Below are 18,951 nucleotides of genomic sequence, written 5' to 3' on the forward strand. Positions count from 1 at the left end.
GGCCTTGCCTACACCAAAGAACCAGTAAGTACACTTAAGCAAGCTTTAACCATGCTGCTTTGAGTGCTAAAAAACACACCCCAGAGGACCTCATGACAATCTGACCTTACAAGCACCCCAGTTCATACACAGTCTCACCCATGCTACCATAAAGCTCACACAACTACACCTTCCTCTTGGCTACATCTGTCCAACTACAGCTGCTGCAACCACATCTGCAGTGTAACTGTCAGTCCCACCAAGAGAGTTTGCTGACAGTCAACCCAGACCTCAGATCTCAAGCGTTTTCACAACCCTTTGTATTTTAAGAATGTTGTCATTGACCCCAGGAGGAGGAGAACAAGGAGAAGAGATCTTGGGAGAACCCACTGAAGCAGCCAAGCAAAAGAGTCATACTCACCATTTTAGGAGGAGCCAGGACTAATATCACAAATCTCACTTCACAGGAGTTTTCACCCCAGTTCTGAGGCCTCTCCAGGCGGCTGATGCAAACGTGACGTCGCTGAAGGGTCTTTATAGTGCAACTGTCAAGGAAGGTGGCATTGTTACTATGACTCTTAGTGTGCAAGGCTTATCAGGACACAATTCAACTCTGAGAAATCCAAAGTGTTTTTCTGTTGTGAAGGGCTCCCTTCTGAAGTTTTAAAGAGTGATTTTAAGTTACCGTTAGCCCAATGGCGCTAACTCTTCTGTAGGGTTCGACATCCATGTTTTTAGGGGAAATAACTGTCAAGATATCAAGGTGCATTGTCCCTCTTCCCCACCTGCTTTTTCACAGCCAAGAAATCAAAAGACAGAATGCAGCTTACCTGCTACTTGCAGTGCTACAGAAGCTTAGGAAAAACCCAGCACCTGCATTACTGGAAAGCAGTTTAAACTTTTCATTTCACCTGATCTTCCAAAGTACTTTTAGAAGCACTAGGCAAGATGCCAAACCAAGATATTTCCCCTTCTTTGCAGTGGGCAGATCTCTCTCTGGTTGAATGACTTTTCCTGTTTGCTCTCAGCTGGTATTTTTCCCCTTTCTGGTACAGGTGTGTTACAGAAACCAAGCTGACCTCCTTGCTCAAGATCTACAGAGGCTGTAGCAGGATGACTGCTCAGAGGGAAATCCTTGCCTGCAATCCAGCCAGCCCTTCTAGGCATGTGGTGGCTGTTTGACCCCTGTAACAAAGACTAGCAACATGTTGTTTGAAACGGAGATCAGCTGGGGAAGCCACAGAAGACCAGGCCTGTCTCCACCCTGGGATATTTAACCAGAGCTGTGATCCGGGTAGACATTCTTTCTGCTGAGAAATTCTGACAAAGCAGCCAAGTGGCTTGGTGCATTTCCAGGAAAAGGTTAACACCAGCCTGGACAGCAGCTCTCCTGTTCCCTTTAAAGCCACCTACTACTTTTCAACTCCTCTGAACAGCACTGATGAGATACAGAGAGGTTGTGCCTACTGACACCAGAAAAAGTATGGAAGTGTGTTTTCCTACCTCAGAATGATTTATTTTTTCCTCTGGTTCCAAGTCACTGGTTGCTTTCTTTTATTCATCTAACAAGGGTCTATCACAGTCCTTAAATCACCTCTTTAAACTTCTCTTCCATGATCCTTGCCCATTTCTTCCCTATTAACACATAGCCTCACACCCACATGCCCTGAAGATTGTTCCAGTAAGGGCTCCTGAAGATCTTTGCCTGGAGATGTACTTAGTCAGGAGCATGTTCTATTCACTTCTTCACTTGCAAACAAAATCACACCACCGAGTGTTTTCTTGTTGGGTTTGACTTCCTGATCACAGATGGGAAGCAGCCTATTTACACCAATTAATCTGACAAAGGCACTTGTCTGAGAGCAACCAAACAGCTTAATTAGAACAATACAGGTCATGAGGAAGATGACAGTATTTCATTTCTTTCCTAACTCCTCTCCACCACAGCCCCGTCGTTTTTCTACTCAAATCAGCTTTGGAAAAGACAAAGACCAAGGCAGGTCCTAAAGTTAAGAACACATCTTTTCTAAATTAAGAGTGCAAGCTATCCTCCCAGCTAAACATCCAGTTTGGATCTCCAACAATCCTTGTCCTATCCTCCCAAGGGGTCAAGTGTGCCCAGACAACACTGGTTCTCCCAAGCAAATCCAAGCCCTCAGTAGCAATCCTGTTGTGGCTGGTCAGCATACAAGTCTCCTTGTGTTACAATTCAACAAGCCAATAGAAAAGATACATGAACACCAGGCTTCGTACTAACAGGAGGACCTTCAAGTGGTCCAACAACTTCAGTTCTCTCCCTACCCACCTGAACTGGTCATCAGCATTGAGTGGTTAATGCATTATTAGCAAAAATTGCCCTTATTTTGTGCTCCATTCTCAGAGTCTTTGTCCCTCAGATGTTGAGCTCCACAGATTAATTTGTTTTGAGAAGGAAGGCTTTCTGGGTATTTTGAACATCATTTCTACTTCAGAGATGGCCAAAAGCAGGTATCAGATACCTATGGCTCACAGAGCTGTACTGACACTTTCCAGACATCATCCCTTTCCCACCAGCTCTATCAGGCAAGACCTCACAAGAACTACTGAAGTACAAAGCATGACCAGAGAACATCTATTACAGGGCAAGGGCTGATCACACCAGCACACACACCTGGTGCCTGAAGTGGGGGAGGACACCAAGCCATGCACATGAACAGCAGTTTATAGGTGTTTATAGGTGTTGTGGAGGTATGAGTTACCAGCCACCTCTCAGATGTGCTGCTCAGCAGTACCTGCTTGCCTGCTCCAACCCCCCAATCCAAGAACTGGAACCTCATAAAACCCCAGAACTTCAGCTTGTTCCTACCTGAGGCAGGAAAGCCACCATGCAGGAGCCTTGCTCCCCTAGCTACAAGATGTGAAGTCAATGCAAATTATTCGAAAAAATCTGTTATATAGTATACTAACTAAGCAAGCTGCATGTTCTCCTGCAGCTAGCCTTCTCCCTGAAATCACAGGGTTATGTTCTAGCTCCAGGAGCTTGCTTCCAAGGCCACACGTTCCAGAGATGACAGTCCTGCCAACAGTGCCAGTCCACAGGACTACAACATCACCTCAGCTCATGAGCTTACTGGGTACAGAGGGGAAACTTGACTCTAAGAGGCTGCTGTTCACTACTGGATCACTTTCACATACAAGATAATTTTCCTGGCAGCCACGCCAAGACCTTGTGTTTCTCTAAATCAGAAGTCCACCATTTCCTTACCTTGGGGGACTGGGGAAGTGTGCAACAAGAGGATCACAGAACTACATAATTGTCAGGGTTGGAAGGGACTTCTAGAGGTCATCTAGTCCAACTCCCCCACTAAAGCAGGATGGCCTGGAACACATTCCACAGGACTTCATCCAGGCAGGTTTTGAATGTCTCCAGAGAAGGTGACCCCACAACCCCTCCGGGCAACCTGTTCCAGGCTCTGTCACCCTCACTGTAAAGAAGGTTTTCCTCATATTGCAATGGAACTTCGTAAGTTCCAGCCACTAGGCAGTACTGGAAGATTTAGCAACACTGAGCACATTCACAAGACACCAAGAAACCCACTGGCACCCTCACCCATTTTTATCTGAACTTGTTTTATCCTCAGTGCTGGAGTTTGAGACTCTTCACACCTATGAGACAATTTCTTCCAACTCTTCTGTAAAAACCTTCTACTGACACAGATGTTTATCTGAATCCCAGTATCACACCAGAAAAAACGGAATGAGGAATTTTCAGCCTAGTTTAGGTCAATGTATGGACACAAGTTAAGTCAGTAAGACAGGCTGAGTTGGTTTAGTGAGGGTAAACCAGAGTAAAACCAGATTTAAACAGGTACCAGAGATGGTCTGATGCACCTGAGGGGAGAAACACTGCCTTTGTGCAGTCTCATCTGCACTGAGCCTGGTCTTGCTATGCTATAGCTATTTGGGAGGAAAAAAACCCCAAATGTGGTGTCTCAGTAATTTTACTACGAGGCCAAACCACTTTTGCCAATTGATCATTCAGCATCTCAAGCTTTTCTTTTAATTTAAGCCATTATTTAGCTGACTCAAATCCTACTCTCTAGTGTAGCACTTACAGTTCCCACTTTTGTTTTAATTCCAGAATCTAGATACAAATACAAACCAAAACTGCAGTCCCTACTAGACTAGGGTAAATATTTGTAAAAGACAAAAGTTATTCGGTTCACATGGAGAAATCTCAAGTTATGCAAGACTGCAGGTAAAACTCAGCACAGAGGAAGAAGAGAGCCACTTCCAAAATGAAGCAACTTCTTTCAAGTAGCACTTTAAAAAATTCCCACTAAGAAAAAAAAAACACTGAAGGGTAAATAGCCAAAGCCCAACAAAACCTAAGAACTAGCAAGACAGTTTCAGCTGACTCTAAGTCAAGTCTGGTTTGGCCAAAGCTTTCAAGCTCTCTTTTGGTTTGGGCTGAGCTAAATTTGATTCTCTTTTGGTTTGGCCAAGAAGCTGAAAAAATCTATTTTCACCCAGAATTAGTCACACAAGGAAACACTGGGCAATGATTTAATGAGATGCCAGGTTGTGTTCTCAGCAATTTTATCTTGCTCCTCCAAAATAATTGAGCTCATAAAAAGAGCATTTAAATTATAGCACACATTCCTGCCTTGCTGTCCCTCCTCTCTTCCCAGGCTGTGTATCTAGTGGGGCTGAGCGTGGCACTGGGATGGTGAGAACTGGCAAGGATCCACCAAACCCACGGATGCACCGAGTCACACACGCCGCAGGTCTGCCCCACGCCCAAGATGTTATCAGAGTAATAACACATTTCCCAAACAAATCATAAAAAGGGTCAAACTATGGAGACCCAAGAGAAACACAAACCCTCTTTAAACAGGGCAAGAAAGGAAGTTAATTCAGAAACAAATTATCCCCTGCAGTAAGAAAAAGTGCCCAGCAGAGGTAATCAGCTAGCCAGCCTTTTCCTGTCCTGATGCAGAGCAACAATGACACTTCTTGTTCTCATCCACTGCAAATAAATCTTCCTCTGTGGAGCAGCTCCAGGCTCAAGCTTTCAGAAACCAGAATTTGCAAGAGAGGAATGAAGCTGGTGACCAGTGAGCCAGCTCACCCACAGCTTGGCACTGGGTTGTTTTCAGCAACCAAGCAGCTCCAAGCTGGGTATCACTGTGGACTGGTGAATGCACTTTGCTGGCCTCCAGAAAGACCCATCCTCTCCAGCAGTTCATCAATCACCGGGTCAATGCAGGAGGAGACATCTTCTCTTCCCTGTCCACATGCTGCAGGCACTGAAACGAGTTAGCCTTCTTTCCAAGAGATCTCCTTTGGGACCCTAATACCTAATGGAAGGGTTTGAATTTGAGAACTCCTTCTCGTAACACAGCACCTGCAAGAGCTTCAGCTCTCCAGCACTACCTGGGGCAGCCCACCAAGGGTGGCTAGGCACTTAAAGGAAAATTAATCAGTTCTTTGAACTCAAAGAGCACTGGAGAGAGGATGAGTTTAAATGCTAGAGAAAAGAGGCTTCTTGTTTACAAGACTCCAAATATTGTAATCATTCCTCCAAAGGATAATATTTGTTTTAAACACTGTTAAATTAAACTGTTTAATTTCAGAGCATCCTATTTAGCTCTTTGGAAGAAGGGGCACTATTCTGAGGAATAAACAGTAACTGAATCATCCCTATTTGAAATCTATTCAACAGCTAAAATCAGAACCAACGTGGTCTTGCTACAGACACACAAACCTCTGGGTCTGAGCAGATCCTTAAACACATGAAATAGCTTTTGAGTTACTTCTGCTGAGAGGTCCATCAGTCACATGTTTCATAAACCCATCATTTATACATTTAAACTGGCAAGTTCCCACTCTTAAACTTCACTCTATGTGAACAGTACTCCTGCTTGATATCCAAAACAACCTCACAATGCCTGGTTGTGAAGGGCTACTTGGGTTTATCTGAGTTAAACTCCTCTACTCACCACTGCAGTGACATGCTATATCAGAGTAAGCAATTTTATAGCAACACAGAGCACACAAACCACTCTTTGCTTGCAGAGAGGCTTTTTTCCCCCTCTGCTTTGCCTGTTAAAACAGCTTTAGCTAATCAGTTGAATGCACTGAAAATAAGTCCTTCACCAATCCATGTGCCTTATCAATGCAGCCAAAGGAAACTGCTCTTCAACTGCCCAATCCAGGCTACGAAGCAGCTTGGTTTCATGTTTTTCTAAGGATTCAGCTTTGGATGAAAGCAGCAGTATCTGTCACCTGGCAAGAAGAATACAGCCTGGAAGTTGTGATGCCTGGGGAATTCCACACAGCTCAGGGGTTCAATAACCCACACAGCTGGTGCTTCTCTTAGGGGCACAGCAAGGAGAGAGATCCACCAGCAGTCATGGTTACTTGAACACTCTTAGCATTAGGGATCCTTTACTCCATGAAAGAAGAATAAAATTAAAAAGGCATTTGCATCTGTTTGTCAGACAGCAAAAAAATTGGGTGTGGTAGGACTTGACTTGTGATGACAGCCACTTCTTATACTCTCCATTGGATAAGGGGGCCCTTCCTTGGGCTTTTTGAGCCACAAAGCTGTGCAACACCAAAACAAATAGCTCTCACAAGGGCTTCTTCCCCCACCTTTCCTGATCCAGACAGGCAAAGCACCCAATTTATTCCCTTCAGGCTCTGGGTCCTGGTGGACCTGGGTAGTTCACGGGGAACTGCAGGCACCCTCCTGGCAGCACACACAACTGCTGCAGTCATTGCATGCTGGAGGGGGACCAAAGTACCTCCCTAAGCTTCTACTACCAGCCAAGCTTCCTCATGCTAAATAACTAATTAATTCTGAGGATAAGAGTTCAGCACTCCCAGCACTTCCTGTTCTGGGACAGGCCTGGTTATCCCCCATCCCAAGCTCTCTAATGAAACAATCAAACAGCAGCTTCACAGTGAAGCAGCAAGAGATTTCCATGTCAGTTTGTGTCTTGCTGTTCTGCCAAATGCTACAAATGGAAGAAAGAGAGTTGTGTCCATGGCTAAAGTAGGAAAATGTGTCCTTGACTGATTAAGGTAACTCTGAACATTTGCTTTTAGTTGGAAAACCATCATGTACACAAAGATCTAGCAACCTCCATTATTCTAGAGCTGAAGACCTGGTTAGTGCAGTATTGTCCTGCTACCAGCTCCACAGTTTTCATGAAGAAATCTCAAGGTTTCCATAAGCTTATGTACCCTGATATGGCTTCAGGAAGATCAGGTTTTTGTTACTCTTGACCAGAAAGCCCTAAAGCCTGTAGTGAATCAGAAGCCAGTTGTTGTCCTGCACTTCAGTGGACCATTCAAACCTTGAGATCTTCAATCCCCCAATGGTTTGTACTGTCATGTAGCTATAAGCCCAGATGCACTGGGTACATCTTACCTTGCTGGCTGCTCAACAGGCCTGAAACCGGCAGGAAAGCACCAATTCCAGCAGGAGCAGAATAACTTTCACCCTAGGTATTCCCCACCACGGATAAGTCAAATAAGAAAGAACAGCCCTCTCTCCAGCACAGAAGAGAGAGGGAACCAAATTTCTGTGTCCATGAGAAATGTTCTCCCATAGCCAGGCTGTGCACAACTCTGAAAATCCTACACAACTTTTTCCTTCCTTATTCTACACTAATTTGGGCTTTGATATTTCCCCTTGAAATCCAAGCAGAAGCAGCACTACCAAAGCTGTATATCTGAGCTGCTCTTCCTTGTCAGTCCTACCATGATACTTAGGCTTATCACATCCACAAGGAATAAAAAGTTAGTTGAGGTGCACAGAAAACAGCAGTGCTAATTTCCAGTTTAGCCAAGAGGCTACATTAAGTGCAAGGATAAAGAACCACAGATACCTTAAAGGTTCTTCCCACTCATAGGGAAAAATTTTTTTCATCAACAAATTCCTTTTACTTCAGAGTTTTGGAAGTTGTTTTGCAATCTGACTTGAAAAAATGTAAGATCTAAAAATACAGCTCACAATCTGTTGCACAAGAGCTACAGCAGAAATACAGTGCAACAATTAGATAATTATAGTTAATAACTCATCACTGCTTTCCCACCACTTTCTTCTCCCTCTTCAGAGTAACAAAAGGAAGAAACAAGGAAAGTTTTGCTCAAGACACCTTCAGGCTGTAAAGCTTATTTTTCAAATCCTGGCTTGTCATGGAAGCTAGTATTACTCAGATGGATGCATTTAAAGCTTTGGCTCCCTTTCTACAGAAGGGCTGAACCTTCCCTTTTCAGCTTGGTGTGTATAATCACAGCAGTTGTATCATAAGCTCTGGAATTACTTTGTTATGAAGTCAACACTCTCCAAAGCCCTCCAAAGAGCCATGTCACATGCCATGGTGGAAACTTCCACTCTCTACCCTTCCTAGATGTTATTACTGTTGCTCTACCTGTGGCATCCAAAGTGAATTAACTGCTCAAAAGCACCTTCAATCAGTACAGAAAGACTATTTTATTGTATGAACTCATTTTCTTCTTTCTGCAAGCTGCTCTGTGCATACCTGGTGTAAGGGTAGGACTGACAGAAGCACATACAGCACAGACATTACCCAGTTCACTTCTTTCACAGAGCCCTGACACGCAGTAGTTTCCTTCATACAGAAGAGATCACATCTTTCTCTTTCACAAGAGATTAAAACAAGGGTGAGGTTTTTTCTTCTTTGTTGGTGCTTCATTTCTTTCTGCATTTGGGGTTTGTTTGTTTGGGTTTCTTTGGTTTTAATCATCTATTTCCATGGCAGAATACTCCACATTTTTTCCAGCCATAAGCAGCAAGTAGGAGAAGAACTGCTAGTAAAAGAAAAGCTATTGTGACAGTTGTCGTAGCAAACTGGCTGTGAAGGCTAAAATATGTCCATGCATTCCCCAGACCTCTAGGCTCCTATCCAACATATCCTGGTAATTTCTCTGGGAATTAACATATTGCTTGACAACTTAAGAGACTACGTATGCATAAAGCAACAGACAGGAGTCAGATGCCATTGCTATGGTTGGCTTGGTGACTCAGGTTCTGGCCTTGCTCTGTGAAGGGACAGCTTGGCTCGGCCAACATGCCTGACTTTGAGACAGCAACTTCAAATCTCAATTTTGGTCAAGTGGAAGCTGGGGTGAAGCCACCATGTCTCATAAATCCCAGGTGACAGAGTCCTTATTGTCTTAAGGGCTGGTTCCAACATTTAACAGTGTTGACAATCAAGCAGTGTCTGAGTTAATTGTCAGACAAAGCAATCAGTGTGTAAATACTGTCAGAATTTCTGACTTCAATTTTCAGTTCCAAAGTTTAGATGTTTTCATCAAAGAACCCAAGAAATCTTTTGGTACAAGTTCCCAGACTTTGGCAGGCAAAGCAGTACACGAACCAGTTTGCTTGTCCCTTTCTGAAGTTCCTCTCATTAACATTTCTCAGCAATTAGTACTTTCTGGCGCAGATTTTTCAGCATTATTAGCTTGTTAACACCAGATTTTGATAGCATCCCAGAGCTTAATGCCCTGTGGGGCCTGTGAACATCTCTGCCCAGGCTACTGCTGGCCCACTTGCACAAAGCAGCAGCTGAATGCTGAGACTGAGATCCCACAGGCCAGGATGGATGGAGAGGGCATCACCATCTTGATTTACAAGGGCACATTCTGAACTGCAGTTTCTTCCAGAAGCAGGCAAAGCTACAAGCACTGAGCAGCAGTGGATTCTGCTCATCTCACCCAGGTACTTACATGATACAGAGCCAGGACTGCTGATACTGCACCCCTGTGACTGTCGCTGTGACCCCCTGAATTGTGTCTGATAAGAGGTGAACTAGGAAAAGAAGAGAGGGAATCGTTACAGGCTGCCCATGATTGGTTTACAACTACAAACAACATTTCCTTTCAAATGGAAGCTGAGTACTAATAACAAGCACACTTATTTATCTGCATGGTGGATTGATGCAAGGGTGGGGGCTGACAAGGGAAAAAGATGGAAGTACTTATCCTGACATTTTGACTTCTGTGCTTAAACTATTCTCAGCTTGAAAAGGCAACTGTTTTCTCCTCCCAGCATCAACCTACTGCAATATTAGGTTATTAGATTAGCATTATTCAGCACACACAGAGAGGAGTGGCAGAGGTGTCATCTTCTGACTCCCCTGTCCTCTCCTCCCCTCTCCTCCCCTCTCCCTAATTACTATTCTCAGATTATTTCATGGCACTGCTTTTCTTTATTGGCAGAAAGCCTAAAGACATTACTATTGCCAAGCTCTACGACAGGTAGCAAGAAGAAACCAAAGCATGAACATGCTTACTACATGCTCAGGACTTGACAAATCTGTTAAACAAATTCACTCAGGCTGTGACAGTTACATTTGAGGTGCGATGTACATGTTTGTATATTCATTCCTGTTGACTCTGAAACATCAGGGGTGCCTACAGAGAAACAATGCTCAGTTAAGCTTCTTTACATCTTAGGCTAAAACGTAGTGTCTTAGACTATGCTATGACATTTGCTGATAGCTTAAGGTGGCATGTGAGCCAACAGTTTTGTTTCTGAAGAAGAAAGTGCCTCTCATCCCTTCCAATAGGCTGGGAGCAACATGAAGGCTCAGCCCTCCCCAACCAATTACTCGTGCAAAGCAGTGAGAATCCCCAGCCTGTGTGAATTCACATGGAGAATCACAAGGCAAAGGAGCCATTTCTGAAGAGACACTGGCAAGTACCTCTTGGCTGGAGAGCATCAGACTTGTCTGGGCACAAACACATCTAACGGGTGCAAACAGACAAGACACTCCAGTGCTGTTGACTTCTCACCCCAGAGGTGACCATATGTCATCTTAAGGAAATAGGAGCAAGACTCCAACAAAACAAAAACCCTGGAGATACGAGACCCTTCAGTCTGAGCGACGTGGACAAATAAACCCCCAGCGTCACATGCAACATGCAAGTCTGGAGTCTACAAAGCAGTGAGTGTTCAACACCCCGCCAGTAGAAAGGCTGACAACATAATAGTAACCTGCAGGCAAATGCAAATCAAGAGTTGATTACCATTCCCTTCTCGTGGGGTCCCTGAATCCGTGAATAAAGTGCTCATGATTTTTTCAAAGTTGCAGCTTGGCTCCGCGTTCTCTGGATCTTCAGCAAAATGTTTCAGCATGTCTCGCAGAACATCATCCAAGGAGGTGGCTGCTTCATCAAGGATGATACTGGCTCTGGCTAGGAACCCATCCAGGTCCCGGTGAGCTCTGACTTCCTCCTCAAAATTCTTTAATTTCAGGTACTGTGTTAAGAAGAGGTCAGTGTTAGGAAGCTGCACACAATACCCAGCAGCAAAGCTTTTGTGTCGTTCAGTTTTATTTGAGTTACTGCCACCAAACCAACAATTCTGGAATCACTTAGACCCTTCAGATCACATTACAGAAGAAAAGGAGCTTTATATTATATTATTAATGCACTGAAGGCCTGCATTTTCAAGTCTCATCCTAACAGAGTCACCACAGGTGAATGCCTAGGCACCATTTATACCCTGACACAGGAAGAATTAAGCAAAAGTTAGCTTTGTTGCCTAAAGAGTTCTGTTGCCTAACAGAAGTTAGATTAAAAGCAAAAAAGCTTAAGTAGCATTTAAAATTCCCTTTAGGTTTAAACAATTCAAGAAGTTTTCAGCAACATGGGAAGAGTTATTTGGAAGAAATGGACTCTGAGCTCAGCAGCATGAAAAATTACTAGTATGCATCTCAGTGCAATCTAAGCCAGCTCATCTCAAACTGGGAACCACCTTTACCTGAGGCTTCCAGCTGGGAAGCCTGAAGTGGGAGATAGGAAATGCTATCCAGTTCATCAGCTTTTTTGATACTTCCTTAATTTTTGTTGTTCCCACTCCCAAGGAAGTTTTCTTCTTTTGTGCATAACATCTAGTTTTTAATCAATTAAAGAAAAAAAAAAAAAAGGAGGCAGCAGACAGAGAGAAACTGATCTTGTGCCAACTCTCTGCTGGTTCCTTCTGCTGTCCCGGACTTGTTGGCCTTGAGATAGAAGAAAGAGCCACTCTGTGTTCCAGAACCTCAACTCCTTTCTGTAGTTGTCAGCTGTGAAGTTTCTTCATTGAATGATCCAACTACAAATGTGTCATTCCCACTCTGCAGACCTTGGAAGCCCCTCCCCAGTCAGCACTCACAGTACTTGGTCGAGGACTGACAGTCCCATCCTCTCACTCAACAGCTTAAGATGAGTGAGGAAATGGGAACTGCACTTTGTTATATGGATCTTCCTTCCGATGGGAAACCAGCCAGGCTTGAATTCATGACGTTGAGGACCAGATTGTCAAGAGACATTTAAACCCTGAAGCTCAGTAAGAATCGAGCTCTGGAGTTTGCTTTGACAAATCTGACACCAAATTGCCTCCCCAGCCAGGACCTTGGCACATTCTCCCCCAGGTTACAGGACCACCCCAGAGCCTGACTCATGGACCCCCACCCCCCCTCACACACATATTGTCTCTACCTTTCCCACTTATAGCCTAGACACAGGGATTAAAAAAATGCTAATATCTCACTAATTGCTGTAATTATCACAGCAACTATCAAGTTGTCAGTACACATCCATTGCAATTAGCACTGTTTTACTTTGCATCAATCACTTCTTACACAGCACCCTCAGAGGGAGGATTCTCTGAAGGATTTCAGCTCCCACCCCCAAGGCTTTGTTACCATCTGCTCTTAGGAAAGCAGAGAGTGACACAGCTATGCTACAACTCCACCTAAGAGAGACCATGTAACTGCCAGTATCCAAGTCAGTCTCAAATTATCCCTGTGTGAGAGCAGGTTAAATCACCCATCACCATCTCTAACACTGGTGTTCATGGGGTCACCATACGACCAGCAGCCACCTCCCAAAAGTAACTAATTTCTGCACACAGAATCTAACCTAGGATGTAGGTTCATTCAGGAAAGAGGCCAAATGACTTAGAATTGAATAAGGTGGATGACAGAGGAGGTACCCATAGAGGCAAGAGGAAGGCTGAGAGATTCAGGAGTGTCACAGTGCTGAGAAGCTTTCAAAAAGAACAAGAGTAGCTTTGTCACCAACTTCCCCTATGCATGAGAGAAGCCACCAGAAGCAGAGCAATGGAAGAAGTTGAGGGATAGCAGAAATGAATCAAAGGCATTCAGAAGACAGCTGTTATCTGCCCCCATCATCTCAATCAACACTGAACCTTCAGTGAGCCACACATGACAGCATCATTGATTGCTGTGGCAGGACAGCACTGTCAGCAGCTCACTGCAAGTCTCAAGGATTCAGCTCTAGCTCTGCCATGAGCTCTGTGCAACATCTTGGGTAAATAATTTCTCATGCCCCAGTTCAATTTTATTCCCTTGGTCCTTTATAGGAAACAGGGGCAATACTCATCCTCATTATCACTCCCACAACACTGGGGAAGACGTGCACGTCCAGCATGGCAAGGCAACCAGCCACCAGGAAAGGATGGAAACACATCACTCCCTAAGAGAAACCAAAGTCAAACCAGTGGAAGCACTGGTACAGCAATGCCTCAATGATAGCTCACATAGAAATGTTCCAGTCAGGACACCCAGTGGTTTCAGGAGAGATTAACGATTGCTCTTCCACAAATATTTTTAGCTAGATAGTCAAGTCCCACCAGGATACTTGATGCTGGAAACTGCTTAGCAAGAAACCCAAGACAACCACCCAGTAACCACTGAACAGTGTTGAGTATCCTTGATGGCAAGGCTGCACATTGCATAGTGGCAAGAACAGAGGCTGCTGTTCCAAAGAGGAAACGCTCAAACAGCTTCTCCCAACTTCAGGCAGGTCTTCTGGCCAAAGTCACACAGTCTACGTGTGCAAAAAAAGAGCTCTCAACACTCATCAGGAAGGCCCAAAATACAAGTTCTTTGCTGGGTGGCTGCTCTGGAGACCACCTGCACTTCCAGACACTGCAAGAACCTTACAAGAAGGGCTATCCCAAAGCATGTTGTCCTGAGCAGAGGTCTACCTGTGCTTTTACCATGGTCACTTGGGCCAATTCCCTCAGAAACACACAGTGATGGTGATTAAATAGTTCAAATGACACCAAGGAGCTTCTCCTCACTTATGCCTACCAAGTGCCACGCCAGATAGAAACTTTCCTGAGACAAAGACTACCTTTCCAGCACTCCTGAAGGAGCAAAGACAGGGACAACCTAACAGGGAAACATCTCCAGATAAAGCCTCTGACCTGACCAATTTTCTGCTAGCAATTCCCTCTTCCCAGACAAATGGAGCCATCTCATCTGTGACTCAGGTCCCAATTTCCTATGCCTTCAAAACACAACATTTCCAGTTGTTCTCCCTGGAGGCAAAAACTGGCAATAGTATCTTTTCTCAAGCCCTGCTAAAGCATGTTAGGTCTCTGGTATTTATTGCTGAACAGCACACTGAAATGCTCAAGCATGAACTGTAGGTCAGAAAAGCAGAAATTCTTCAGTTCTGAAAAGGAAAAAAAAAATAGAAGAGACACTTCTGTGTTAGCAGCTTGCAACTGCTTCTTATCAGAAGCAGATCCTGCTTTTGGGCTTAGAATTTGCACTTTAAATGATTAAGTTCTTAGGTTACTTTCAGTCAAGTGCATCCAACTTAAGACAACCTTGGGCACTGGTATTAGACAAGACAAATTGCAGAATCGAAGACTATTTGGGGTTGGAAGGGAGCTCTAGAGATCATCTAGACCAGCTCCCCTGCCAAAGCAGGATCCCCTAGAGCCCATTACCCAGGGCTGCATCCAGGGGGGTCTTGAACTTCTCCAGAGAAGGAGACTCCACACCCTTCCTGGGCAGCCTGGCCCAGGGCTCTGTCACCCTCACCCTAAAGAAGTTTCTCTCCATATTTCCATGGCACTTCCCATGTTCCAGCTTGTGCCCCTTGCCCCTCGTCCTGTCCCTGGGCACTGCTGAGCAGAGTCTGGCTCCATCCTCCTGCACCCACCCTGAGACACTTGCAGGCACTGATAAGGTCTGTCCTCAGCCTTCTCCTCTCCAGGCTGAACAGCCCCAGCTCCCTCAGCCTTTCCTCATCAGGGAGATGCTCCAACCCCCCAGTCAGCTTTGTTGCCCTCCCCTGGACTCTCTCCAGCAGTTCCTGTCTCTCTTGAACTGGGGGGCCCAGAACTGGTCCCAGTTCTCCAGCTGTGGCCTCACCAGGGCAGAGCAGAGGGGGAGAATGACCTCCCTCGACCTGCTGGCCACACTCTTCCTTATGCACCCCAGGATTCCATTGGCCCTCTGGCCACCAGGGCACACTGCTGGCTCATGGACAGTTTGCTGTCTACCAGGACTCCCAGATCCTTCTTCTCAGAACTGCTTTCAAGAAGGTCCACCCCTAATCTATATTGGTGCCTGGCATTCTTGCTCCCCAGGTGCAGGACCTTACATTTGCCCTTGTTGACAGGGCAATTCCAATCCTGAGCACAGAACAGCTTATTTTAACCTCTATGACTTAATATCAAGCAATGCTCGAGGGCTTTTTTGGTGGGGGGATTTGTTTTGATGGGGTGGTTTTTTTTTTGGTGAAGTGTTAGTTGTTTGCTTTTTCAACTTGGGGGAGGGTTTCTTTTACTAAACCTATGACACATTTTCCTCTTGCTGTTAACCCAGCCTGCTGAAATACCTTTTCTTAGAGGCCTAAAACAAGGCAGAGTTAAAGAGCAATCTGGGCTTCACTACAAAGTCCACAAGTTAAAGAACCCAACTTACAACCTTCAACAACACCTGCACTATTTGATTTACCAGCACCAGCAGTGCTATAGGTTTTCACACATCCAGCCAGCCCCTCCAACCAGTAGATAAATGGACTCTTAAAGCACCATGAGCCATAACTTACAGTCTCAAAGACTAAGACTCCATCTAGTACTAAATATCAACCCATTTCCTCTCTGCATACTTTCTGTGTACTTTCATGGTTTGTAGTAATACAGCCTACATTATCCTCATTATTAATACTGCATTTCCACCTTATAATTATTGAGTTACGGTCTCAATAGCAAGTGTAAACTAAGTGTTGTTTCCCAGGCATCCTCCTAAGACTGTGTGTTTGCAGGGAATTCACTCCTGGTGAAGCCCATGAAGGGAGATCTGATTAGCTGGAATAAACAGGAAACCAAATCACAGCAATGGCTACAGGGTGTTTCTGCTTTCAGCTGGAGAGGAGCTCAGCAGCCTGAATCTCTATTGGATCCCTTTGCAGGCAGCTGCAGAGGAGAAAGTGATGCATTAACATGTCAAGGAATTGTCTGAGACAAAAAAGCAGTGGAACAATCAGAATTGCAGAGAAATTGTTTGGAGAAGAAGCAGCACATGTCTTTTTAGGTTTAAAGACAGAGAGGAATTCAGGAAAAGGGGCACTGACATGCCTTCTGTCTTGGCCAGGAGAAACCACCTCCCCACCCACACAGTGTTTCAAGATCCTTTTCTCTGCTTCTAGATGGGGAAAAAGGAAATGGATGACACAGAATTCCTACTTACCTTCCTCGATGTGTGCAGTAACACGCAGCCAGCACTTTCGTTTTCAGCTGGAAAGAGGGGGGGGGAAAAATAATCAGAAAAACGTTACTATCACTTGTAGCTGACAGGCAGCAGGAACCAAGCAGAAGGCTCAGAGCAAGGTGAAATATCACTCTTGACAGAGAATGCTCTCTAGAGAGAAGCAGAGATTCGATTTGTACAACATTTCCCATTTTGGAAGTGTAAACCAAGTGTAGAAGACGCTTTGGCATCATCTGATCAGTTGGCATTTTTGTGTCTTGCAGCTTTTTTTTTCCCCCTAGATTCCTTACTATGTATTTTTACTCTTTGTTTCCCCCCCACCTCCCCCCAAAAAATCATCAAACTCTTAATCCTTTAGGTAAGAATTTAATCCAATGCCTCGTTTGATAGATTGAGGCTAAGATTGCATGAGTCACGCTCGTTTGGAAACCATTCTTGTCCTCATTAAAGAGTCAACAATAACACCCAGGCACTTCCAAGGGAGCAGGCTGTGAGAGATCACACGCAGAGACTGGAAGATGAGCACATTTATGTCCTGTCAACTCACCACGCTGCCTCCATAAATCTAAGCATAAAGCAACAGAACTCTTGGGAAAGAAAACTGCTGTTTAGAGACCATTAAATGTCACTTAATATGGAGGGGAATTACAGGGAGGGGGTTACCCGGGAAGTTCCCAGTTCAAACTTCCAAGCATCAACACTAGTATTTCCTTGGGATTATCTACAAAAGAATTTTTGGGGGTATAAGCTAAATAACATGAATAAAAGCCAGTTTTTGCCACAAGGCCAATCCATACTGCTTGCATCCAAGGCAGCTTCTCTAGCACCACAGGTACTTTTAGTCCATCCTGCTCCTTCAAAGTCATAAAATCATAGAATGGTCAGGGTTGGAAAGGACCTCTGGAGATTAAGTCCAACCTCCCTGCCAGAGCAGGATCCCCTGAGGCAGGTCACACAGAAACACATCCAGACAGGTCTTGAAAGTCTCCAGAGAAGGAGACTCCACAACCTCTCTGGGCAGCCTGTCCCAGGGCTCCATCACCCTCACAGTAAAGAAGTTCTTCCTCATGTTGAGGTGGAACTTCCCGTGTTCCCATTTTGTTTGTTGCCCATTGTCCTATGACAGGGCAAAACTGAAAAGAGACTGGCCCCCTCTTCTTGACACCCACCCTTCAGATATTTGTGAACACTACTAAGATCCCATCTCAGTCTTGTCTTTGCCAGACTAAATAGCCCCAGGTGTCTCAGCCTTTCTTCATAAGACAGATGTTCCCATCCCTTAATCATTCTCATCTTCACTCTCTCCAAAAAACCCCACTTAGACTGACCTGCTCCCAAAATTACACATGAAATGCATGAGCAGTTTTCATTCAAATGAGCACAGTGACAGCATGGAAAAAACCCACTGAAGACCAAAATCTTTTCCAGAGACCAAGCTGTGGAAAAGTACAGAGATGTCACACCGTTACGGTTATTCAAGCAAGGTTTTTGCTTCCTTTCCAGATCTGCACTTACAAATCCTAACCTACAAGAACTACTGCAACCCCCTTCCACCAGCTGACCACACACACAAGCACCTTCAAGCCCAGTCCTGCTGCTGTCCAAAAATAAGCAGATCCAGAATGCAATTCAGCTGCCTACACATGAAACCACCACAACTAGAAACTGATTTTCTTGCACAGAGAAAGCAGCTTTAACCAAAACCATCCCTGAATAAATAGGAATTCAAGTCATGTCCGTGGTGGGGTTAAAAGGCTGCAACTCAAACTAGGAACAGAGTTGACCACAGCAGAGAAGGAGGAAAAGCTTCCATCTCCCACTAAACAAAATAAGATGGTGCAGAGGTTTTGGTTACATCACCCAACTTCTCTCCAAGTTCATTCGGATGCATGTGATTAAAAGCATCACTTACTAAACAAGTCTGCTGGTGCAACAGTCCCAATTATTACTGCTTTTGACACATTCTTTTGGAAAACACAAGCCGTTTCATCTAAAAAATGATATTAATTATTAAAAAGCAAGCACCCAAATAAACCAGAAACATCAAGAGTTTTCCCCAGGCTCTTACATTTGTAGTTCTGCAGCACTCACTCACTCAACTCACAGCCTAATTACACATGCTCAAGTATGCTGGAAGATTTGGAAGCCAGAAATATTGAGGAGAAAACACGTTTTGGTTTTTCAGCTGCTGCAAATGGTTCTAGAGAGAAAGAAAATACCCACAGCCCTGAACAATACCCGGCACAAGATCAGGAGAGATCTGCAGCCTGTCCTCACAGATAGATGCAAAGGCAACACAAATTCATGTTGGCCTTTTATTGTGCAGCAACTCTTGGTTCCTCTTATCGGTTTCAAGCGTGTATAAATCTTCCCTGCTGACAGCTCTCTCAGGTGCTCATCTCAGATGAGCACAGAGTGCTGCTTTATCAACACC

At 44.6% G+C, this 18,951-nt stretch overlaps 1 protein-coding gene across 3 annotated transcripts in view; it reads right to left on the minus strand.

The window, feature by feature from the left end:
* Nucleotides 1-18,951, minus strand: part of SLC4A11 (solute carrier family 4 member 11) — a 98,969-nt gene that overhangs the window by 44,265 nt on the left and 35,753 nt on the right. For 2 of the 3 annotated variants that reach the window (XM_051617319.1, XM_051617321.1), the window contains exons 4-8: nt 16,497-16,543; nt 11,026-11,257; nt 10,348-10,410; nt 9,724-9,805; nt 401-524 (exon numbers count right to left, since the gene is read on the minus strand). In XM_051617319.1, the coding sequence (XP_051473279.1) occupies nt 401-524; nt 9,724-9,805; nt 10,348-10,410; nt 11,026-11,257; nt 16,497-16,543 (548 nt within the window). The remainder of the gene's footprint in view (nt 1-400; nt 525-9,723; nt 9,806-10,347; nt 10,411-11,025; nt 11,258-16,496; nt 16,544-18,951) is intronic. The other variant, XM_051617320.1, reaches the window with a different exon arrangement.

Source organism: Apus apus, chromosome 4 (assembly GCF_020740795.1).
Source record: "Apus apus isolate bApuApu2 chromosome 4, bApuApu2.pri.cur, whole genome shotgun sequence".
Classification (NCBI taxonomy): Eukaryota; Metazoa; Chordata; class Aves; order Apodiformes; family Apodidae; genus Apus; species Apus apus.